At 27.1% G+C, this 10668-nt stretch overlaps 1 protein-coding gene across 1 annotated transcript; it reads right to left on the bottom strand.

The window, feature by feature from the left end:
- Positions 1 to 7028: 7028 nt before the first annotated feature.
- On the bottom strand, positions 7029 to 9742 carry LOC108463171 (NAD(P)H-quinone oxidoreductase subunit N, chloroplastic). The gene is made up of 4 exons (XM_017763117.2): positions 9137 to 9742; positions 8935 to 9051; positions 8186 to 8271; positions 7029 to 7199 (listed from the first exon to the last, which is right to left on the bottom strand). The coding sequence occupies exons 1-4, from the start codon at positions 9551 to 9553 to the stop codon at positions 7136 to 7138; spliced, it is 684 nt and encodes a 227-aa protein (XP_017618606.1). The 5' UTR covers positions 9554 to 9742; the 3' UTR covers positions 7029 to 7135.
- Positions 9743 to 10668: the final 926 nt, after the last annotated feature.

The following is a 10668-nucleotide window of genomic DNA, read 5'->3' as shown; positions in this document are numbered from 1 at the left end:
GTTTTGACCTAAACATGAAAAAAATCTATTTAGCATTTTCAAAAATTATAAAATTATAAATTAATACATGATAAAATCTATATTTGACATTTTAAAATTTATAATTCAATTTTAATCCCTAAAAATTCCTTATTTTACTCTTATAAGTAAATGTCTAACAAAATATTTAATCATTCCTCGATAGAAATCTATACATAAATAAATAAATATTCGGATATTAAACTTGATCAACCTCTACAATAGATTATCAAATCAATAGCTAACTACATAAATATGTGGTTGAAATATAAATATAGAGGATGACATTCATACTTAAAGATTTCAATATATTTAAGTTAAGTGAGTCTTAGTTTAATCCGTATTGATATTGTCATTGTTGTCAATGCAGGAGGACATGGATTTGAGTGCGTTAAAACGCATTATCCTCCTATTTAATGATTAGGGAGAGACTATGGGTAATTTCAGATATTATATTAAAAAAAAACAGATATTATAAAAACTTATAACGAGATCAATGTTAAAAAATTTTAATATATTTAATAATTTTAGTCATATTCTTGTTTTTTATAAATTAAAATTAAAATAGTAGACTTACCTGTTTGCCACTAACTTCAATTATTTATTTATTTATTTAAAAATAGAAAAAAATAAAGTCTTTGCAAATTCATATTAAAGTGCATGCATAATCCTCAAAATAAAAAAGGAAATTACGTTCATGCATGTAAATGAACCCAACCCCAATAAAAACACAATGATTAAATTTTTGCTTTATTGATTAATAATAAGTAATTAAAATTAAAATTTATGATAAGCATTATAAAGGGCTGCCTAATTATTTATTAACATTTGGGTCCCCAACAAGTTTTTAATTTCTTTAAATGTGTATTTTTGGACACCATTTATGGATAAATGCCTATCCACTACTTGTTGAAACTTGAAACAAAGAACCAGACCGGTCGTACCTAGTTGTCTTTTCCTTTTCTTTTTTTTAATGTATTTTAAAAAAATTAATTTATTGACGACACTTTTATTAATTTATTATTAATACTAGCAGTTAACAATAGAGATAATCCATGGCGGACTCCCATTTTTTTTTGTAATTATTGATTTTTATTTTATATAAATATATCAAATTTACATAATTTTGAAAATTTTAAAATATAATTTTTAAATTTTTAAAAAAATTAGATTTATTCAAATATTTTTGTTATTTTATAAAAAATTCATTAACTATATTAAAATATTGGGCTCACTTGTTAAAACTTTAATTTTTAAAAAGGAAAACTTTAATCATTGAAGTTATTCACTAATATGTATGATGTAAGATTAGTGAACGTAATGCTTATGACCTAAACTCTTTAATTAAGGTAAAGATTAACTTTAGTAGATACATTAAAATTAAATTTAATAAGTTTATTTTATGTTCTAAAATTTAATAAAATTATGGGTGGGTATGAATGGACAGGTGTGTTTACTTACGATTAGTAAATACTATATCGTGAGACAAAAAGTAAACTAAATGCATCACACCGCATCCAATATTCACCCATCTAAACCCATCCTATATATAGTAATTTTTTAAATGTGGACTGCAGAGGCAAATACAAGGGGGGTTGGCAATGGAAAATTTCTATTTAGGCTCTTCAATTTTTTTAAAAATTTTAAATTAGTAAAGGTCAAATTTTACTTTGTCTCCCTAAAATTATAAATATTCGATTTAATCCTTTAAAAAATATAAAGATATAAACTATAAAAATTAAAATTTCATTCGCCCCTAAAATTTATTCTAGCTTACCACAGTGGACCGACTTTAAATTAATTTAAAATCCATTTTTTATTATGGAATAAAAAAATTAAAAAAAACACATAATATTTATCACAACTTACATTTTGGTTCACCATTTTGACCTAATTGAGTGTATAGAAAGAGATTACAACACAACTAAAATTAAATTGTTCTTTAATCGTATTGTTTAAAAACATTGCTTGTGGATAAGTATTTTCATTCACATACATAAGTTAAGCTTTTGACATTTTGTTATTTAATATTTAGGATAAAATATGTTTTAAATCTTTGTATATTTTGTATATTTATAATTTTCTTATAACTTTTATTTCAAGAAATTAGTCACTTTATTTATCAGATTTAAAAATATTTTTATATTATGCATATCTATTTTAGTCTATATTCGAGTTTATAGTTGTCGTTCCTAATAATATTGTCTTTAAGATTCGAACTTACATTCCCTACTATTACACCTAACTACTTGTTTGTCCTATAAACATCTCTTTAACCGATATTGTTGCACGCTTATTGACATTTATACATACTTTGCTTCTTTTTGTGTATTTGAAAGGTTAATGTATGGTTGAAGTTTTTCTTTTTACGAAGAGTTTTATTATATTTTTTTATTTAAAAAATGTGTAAATTAATTCTTTACATTAGTTTAAAGACTAAATTGATCTTTTTCCGCTAAAATTCTATCCATCTGTACTATTAAAAATTAGCAAGGTTGACGAAATAATTAGACAATGATACATTATGTGTCATGTGTACATCATGCTAACGTACAAAGATCAAATTTTAATAATCGAAAAGACAAAATATAATTCGATACAAAATACAAGAGTTTATATACTTTTTATCGTTTCAAAACAATTTCGGTTTCTTACGAAAAATCTTTCCTTTTCTAAAAAGAAAGCCGATTTTAAAGGCTCAAAGTCACACCATTTTTCAAGATACATATGGATAATTTGTATGTCTTTAAAGTTATTCAAGATTCTAATTCAAAGTCTTCATATTCGGCTTTATTCAGGCGTATTCATCAACTATTGGACAACGTAAATTAGAGATTAAAACATAACCCTAAAGAAAATCACAAAAAACAGTAGATCAAATAGCCAAAATAACGTTTGAGAGATAATTGATTGGTTGTAACTTTATTTATTAAAAAAGTCACACCATTATACCTTCAAATTCAATATTAATTAATTAAAATCAAATTAACCGTTAGTTTCTCATAAATATGCTTTTTTTTTTCATTTTTTAATTATTGTTTTTAAACTTTTTGAATAATTGATAAAGTTTGAACTTTAAAGGGAAAAAAAAAGGGTAAATTTTTAGATGAAACAGACAAAGAAGACAGATTAGCAAAAATGACAACTAAATCAGATAACAATGATAACAAAAATCGACAGAACAAGCAACAACATATCTCAAATGTCTAAAAGTTCAACAAAATTATTGTTTTAAATTAGATTTTGATTATCTGTCAACTAAGTCACTAACATAGATTCACATTGTTTTTCAGCTTTGATCCACATGAAAATTATAAATATAAAATATTAATTTGTATTTAAAAATAAAATATAATAGTTGGTTAAGTTTTAGTTTGATCGGCATGAGCATTATTATCAATGTAATACAGGAAGACGTGAGTTCGAGTACACTGAAATGCATTATCCTCCTATTTATGGGTTGGAGAGGGGCTATAACTTATGAAGAGTTCTAGGCATTATGTCAGAAAGAACAGATATGATCAGAAGTTATAAATTGTTTATCTTTGTGTTGTCATTAATAAATAGACTAAACTACTTTCTAACATTTAACTTATTTTAATTATAAAACAAAATTTTTGTAATTTCTTTAATCGAGTTTGATGGAAACAATAAACCGCTCATAATAAAATTAAAATGTAGAAAATTATTAAAATAAAAATCTTTACTAATGTAATTGGTTTAGGTTCAAATATCATCATATGCATATTTTTATTCGATTTTAAAATAAAAAGACTAAATTACCTTGAATAATATAAGTTATTTTAATTATAAAAGGGTGTTTCTATAATCCTTTAACTGAATTGGTTACGATTGAGAGTGACACTAACTCAATCAAGATTTTAAATAATAATATAAATAAATATTCATATATATATATATATATACATATATACCTACACATATTTTATGTTATAAACATAAATTATTAGATATTTCAATTTTAAGGATAAATTAAATTAATTATATTTGGGAGGGGTATGATGAAAAAAAAAATAACTTTTTCGAAATTTGTAGTAAATTGGATATTGTTACTTTGGGAAAGGGGAATCTATGTGCCATATCCAGCTCATCCTTCCTACCTATTAGCCTTATCCTTACAGCAAAGCATTTGCAGTTAACTACTGTTTTTTTTTTCTTTTCCCATTGACCTATCTATATTTGGATAAGGAAAGGTTTAAACAACAACAACAATAATAATAATAATAATAATAATAATAAAGTAAAAATATTATTATTTTATTCACCATCAGTAAAAGATAAATGAGTTTTTAAAATGTCAGTAAAATATTTTCATAATAAAGTAAATTTACCATTTCATTAAAAAAATTAATTTGTATTGTTAAAAAGTAATCATTATATAAATTTCCCTTCAACTCAACATAAGTCATTAAAAAGATCTCGGAGACTCACCAAAGCATGAAAGCCAAGATCTTTTAGAAAATAAATTTCGATTCGAAGAGTACATGACCGTATGGATAAGTTTACACTAACTTGTCAATTTAAAATCCAAATCGAGATTTTCTTTCTAGGGTATCGTAAAGAATTGAAATGTGATAATATTAAATGTATGTCAGCATTTAACTTTTGACTACATCATTGTTGAATCTGATTGTTTGTAAGTTGTTAATGGCTTGAACTCCACAAAGAGTAATGGTTCTGAGTTTGGATTTGAAGATATGCTACTAAGGTAGCTTATAGCTTAACTCGAGTCACCTTATCTCATAAGCCCTCTTCTGTTTTTGATGTTCCGTTAATTTTATTGTTGCCTTTAATTCCTATTGATATTAGTGATAATGGTGAAATAGAGAAGAGTTGATAGGATTGGGTGTACGAAATAAACTCAATTAGATGATTCCTCTTTATTTCTTAGCTTGTGTTCGACTATTTTTGCTATTTTTTTAATTGATAGTCCCTTTAGAAAAAAAAAATGTAGGAAATAAATGTAGGAAATGGGACGATGCATGTTTGTGTGACACATGGCCCTTTAAAATCAGCCTAAAAAAATGCTCCCTTTGAAGGAAACCTCTTCATCTCCCACTTCTAAAAGTCAATATCTAAACATATCATTGTCCCATACTGTTAAATTGCCCTTTTTCCTTTTAATTTTTCACACCACACAAATGGACCTACCTTATCCTTTTCCAATAACAAAAATAATTATTCGTTAATAATTTTATTATAAATTTTGATAATATTTTTTAGATAATATTTAAAATTATTTATAATTTTATTTAATTAATAAATAAAAGGATAACACGTTTTAGTATATTTAAATTTATATTCTTTAACATTAATAATAATATTTATAGTAAGCGAATTAAGAGTTAATCAATTGATATTATAAATTTTAAATATATCTAAACATGTAGGAAGTTGTTTACATAAATTTCATAACTTAATATTACAATAAAATTATAAAAAACAAAAATCAATTAGTTTAAGTTGAACAACTAGCCGTTAATTTTGTTAACATATTCTTTAAGAAAAGCAATATAAATTTAATAAATAAATTCACAAATGGAATGGTTCTAGAAGGAAACTGCAAAAAGGAAAAATCTTTCATCATCTGACAGCAGCCCACAAATCACAGACGTACCAGGCACAGAGATGACGCGTGGCGAAATCAGGAGCGGCGATGAGGGCACCGCCAAAGGAACCTGATCAGCACGCATAAAAGCCGACAGGTGGGAATGGGGGTGGAGAAGCACGTGATGAGCACGACCCGCTTGAAATGGACAGTCGTCGAGTCGACCGATGCCACGTTTTTTGATGTTGTGGGGCCCGCGCGTGAGGATGGTTTGCCGGATGACGCGTTGGAGAAAATCATGGCTGACTAGGAATAAAACCAATAGGAAGGAGACACGTGTTTTGACATCTGAATGCGGTGGTAGGCGTTGACCGTTGAGGCGGTAAACGCGGAGATCGAGTCCAATTTAAAAAACCCAAGCCTAAAATTGGAACATTTCGATTCAAGTTTGGCAAATGGGCAACGTAATAAAAAGTATCACTTATCCACAAATATTTAAACCAATTTGATGTAACCAATAAATGCCATCTTAACTCAACGATTTAATCACTCAATTTTAAAAATTTATAAAATGATCATTAAATTTTTTAAAATTTTTTATTTAAGTCATTGAGTTGTTAAAATCGTTATTATATAGCTCTCTTTGTTTTCAACGCATCCATCAATTAAAAGTTTTCCTTTCCCTTTTTTTTTTTTACAGTTTAGTTTTTGTGTTCGTAAAATAGTTTTGAATGTTACAAGTCTACAAATCGAAATCTAAACAATTTTTCTTCATTAATTTTAGACACTGGATGTAAATTTGACTTGGATCTAAGGTATATTCTTTTAATCATCAATATGTATTGATCCATCATATCAATCATCGAAGTTGCTTGGAATTTGCTAATCAGACTTTTAAAAAGTAATTTAATAACCCAATGACATAAATAAAAACTTTGGAAAAATTCGATATTGACGACATGGGTTCAAATTGAATAAGTAAAATTTACACGAGTTTTATTAAAAATGTAAAAAAGATAAAAGTACCATTGTAAGAATATAATTTATTTCAAATATGTAAGGATAATTTAGAAATTTTTAAATCGAGTTAGTGTCTAATTAACTTTTAATACCAACTCAATAAATGGTTTAAATGATAATATACATAACCAATAGACATAATCTGACTCGTGATATCAACTTATTCAAGAATTTAAATGATAATATAGATAAATACTGAACACAACCTTGAAGTTTAGACTTAGTCACGTCCAAGGAGTTTTGGGTCATTCCTTTCAAAATGGAAATTTGCATGTTTAACCTTTTAAAATTTTAAAATTACAAATTAATACATTTTGACTTCCAATAGTGATAACTTTAATTTAATGTTTTAAAAATTATAAAATTATAATCTAATAAAACAGTAAAATTATATTTTAATTCTTATAAAATTTGCTCTGACTTAGAACCAAAAAGAACTAATTTTTACTTATTTTCTTGGGTTTCAAAACTAAAAGAACTAAATTACATAATTTAAATAAAAAAAATTATATTTTACAATTTCGTCATTCATGCTCCATCCTCAGCAGTTAGGCCTGCAATTTCCTTGAGTGGTTTCCACATGAACTTTCTCCTGTGTTCACAAAACCAAATCATCACTCACTCAATTGGAAAATAGGAATGTATATAGAGAAGTTCGGGTATGATATTAACATACTTTATATTTGTTTAAGATTGATTCGACTTGAAATTTAAGCTTAAAATTTTGTTCAAGTCCGTTTATATTTGTAAATGACTAACCAATCCTAATTTAGACCCGCCTATATTTTCTAAAATTTTAAAAAATATTTATATATGACATCTTAACATTTTTGTTAATGTTTCTATTATAAGGGTATATATTACTATAGATTTAATTTTTATGTGTAATAAATTATATAATATAAGAAAACATAATATAATATATATTACAAATTAGAAAAATAGGTCAAGTCGGGTTGGGTTCGGCTTGGGCTTAAACATACAAAGTCTAAGCTTGACTCATATTTTAAACAAGCATAACTCATTTGTTCGAACTTATTTTTTGATTCTAATATTTTTATTGAAATACTCCTAAATTTCACGTGAGCCTTTGGGTTTAGTTTGTGTAGATAGCATGGCCATGAACAAGTCTAATAAATAGGAAGTGTGATTTTATAGCAGTGAATGTGCCAAGATAAAAAAAGAAGAAAAAGGATAAATATCAAAACTATGCATGACTTTGATCTAATGTGCAATATTGTACATGAACTTTGATTTTGTATAATTTTATACATGAAATTTTTATTTGATTCAATTTTCATAAATCATTGACAACATTATTGAATTAGCACCATTTTACGTTGATATATTACATACACAAGTAATTATATTAATCCAATATGAAAATAAATGTACGTGTTTATTTTTTAAATGTGTATAGTTGAATCATAATGAAAGTTTCATATATAAATGAACCATAATTCAAGTTTCATATATATAATTATACTAAATCAAGTTTTATGTATTAAACTGCACATTAAATTAAAATTAATATATAAATTTGATGTTTATAAAAAAGAAAAAATCAACAGCCCTTACCAGTTTCCACACTCGGCAATGACCCTCACTTTTGGCCTGAGGGTGGGTAGCAAAGCAAGAAATTGTAGCTCCGACTTGGACAAAACCTATACACAGAGCACTGTTACTAAATTCATGGTGGCAAAAAAAAGTTATTAGTCTTATATTTTAATTTGGTTATTTTTAGTTTTTGTACTTTGTAAGTTTTAAAATTTTAATTCACAATAAATGATAACTATTAAATTCATTAAGTTAAATTTTACTATTTTTTAAATCTGATACGACAAACATATTATCATATGTATAATGTTGTGTCAATTTGTTATTTCGACAAACTACTCACTACAAATTCAGTTCGATAATTAATGACTGCCGTTTACGTCAAGGCTCGAATTTCTAAATTCGAAAAGTATAGAAACTTAGTATGAACTAAATCTACAACTGTACGCATAATACATGACTAGTAATTTAATTTAATCAAAACAAATTTAAATGTTATTGTTTGGGTTAGGACTAAAATTTCAAAGGGGAAATTACATTAGTAGTCTCCCAATTATGTTTTTTTTTTTTGTTTTGGTCACCAAGCTATGAAATGTTACAAAATGATCACCCAATTATCTTGAATTTTTGAATGTTTCTATTTTTTTGACATTAGCTAATCGGTGACTAAAAAGACAAAATTAAATAGTTTGATAATTATTTTGTAACTTACCAATTCAAAAATTACAGTAGAATTTAACCCAAAAAAGATGCTAATTCAATATATATACCTTGGCTTCGATTACCCAGACGATAAGTCCTTTAGCATTAGGAGGCAAAGCTTGGAGCCTATAATCAACTTCCGGTGGGAAATACCACCTTGCTATTGGTTGCTTCCCGACATGAGGCTATAAATTTAATTAAAAAAACTTGTAGTAAATAGAGAAAGCACCAAAGTTAAAATAATAGAGAGGATTGAAAGCATATGCATACAGGGCAAACAGGATGGATCTTAGTGAGTGTAGTTTCGGGATCACCAAGGCCACGAGCAGTAAGGTCGAGGAAATAGTAACCCTGGTGTCGAAGCCGTGTAAAGTAACGACCCTCGTAGCCACCTTCGTGTGGGGTGTAAATAGCAAGGGCTTTGTGTTGTTCTACATCCGATAGCCATTGCCCTAAATCGAATTTTAATAGATCTCCACCGATGAAATCGGCTATGCCTATCTCATTTCCGCTACTACTACTACTACTACTACATTTCACGGGTTTAATGAATGTTTGGGTTTGGGGGTTTGAAGCTCTTAATGATCCATCCATGGCTTTGTATGTTGTTATTCTGCTGGTGTTGTTCACCCATGGTGATGATGGTATGTGTTGTAAGTGAAAACAGGTTGCTGTAGTAGTGGCCATTGCCTTATTTTTTGCTGATGTTTGTTTGTAATAGGAGGAAATCCATTCACAATTGCAGATAGAGATTGTGGGAGCAAAGTGTTGTAGGGTGTGTGGATAAGATAAGGAAGCAAAAGGTACCCACTCAAACAGGTTGAGCTTAACTCAACCACCCACCCCATGGAGAGTAGAAGTTTCCATGTGCCAAGCCGGGTGGTCTAAAATTTTAGATCCATTTATTAGGTCTGGGTTCAGCTCGACTTGAAAAATGGGTCTAAAATTTTACCTAAATTTAACTTGGATAAGAATGTTAAAAGTCAGGCCTAGTCGGTCAGCCCATATTAATTTTTTTATATAATTTTTAAATATATATAATACATAAAAATACTAAAAATATTAAAATAAATATTTTCCAGCAAATTAAAAATAAATTAAAAAAATTATGTATACTTAAATAACGTTAAGATAGGTGAAACATAACAAGCAAATGCTTCTAAAATAGTAACAAAATTAATAATAAAACAAGAGTTATACAATATTCAAATAACAACAACAAAATAATGAGAAAACAACAAGAAAATAGTAGCAAAACAGTAAAAACAAAAAACAAAAACGTAATTTTTTTCTAATTTTTGCAAATTCAGGTCGAGCTTGGGCCAAAAAAGCCTTACTCGAGGCTTGACCTGTTTCCTAAACGAGCCTTACTTTTTCCTAAACGAGCCTTACTTTTTGTTCAAGCCAATTTCGGGTCTATATTTTTACCCAAACCCTCTCATGTTTCCTTCAGGTTGGGCTGGGTGGCCTAACCTAAGGACAGGTCTAATGGAGAGGACCTGAAATTAAATTATATATTTTTATAAGAGTTAAAATGTAATTTCATCATTGTATTTGGTTATATTTTTTTATGGTTTCAAAATGACTAAATTAAAATTCTAACATTTTTGGAGGGGCCAAACTATAATCCTTTTATTTTTATTTTTTATGTTAGGTTAAAATATGCCATAAATCCCTTACTCTTTGTAAATTTAGAATTTAGTCTGTGTACTTTTATTTTTCTAGCAATTTAGTTTTTCTATTTTCATATTCAAAAATTTAAGTTCTACCGTTAACACTATTAAAATTATTTTATTAAGTTC

This window comes from Gossypium arboreum, chromosome 13, assembly GCF_025698485.1.
Source record: "Gossypium arboreum isolate Shixiya-1 chromosome 13, ASM2569848v2, whole genome shotgun sequence".
NCBI lineage: Eukaryota > Viridiplantae > Streptophyta > Magnoliopsida > Malvales > Malvaceae > Gossypium > Gossypium arboreum.
The sequence above is the reverse complement of the archived record's forward strand: the minus strand, read 5'-3'. Positions and strand labels throughout refer to the sequence as shown.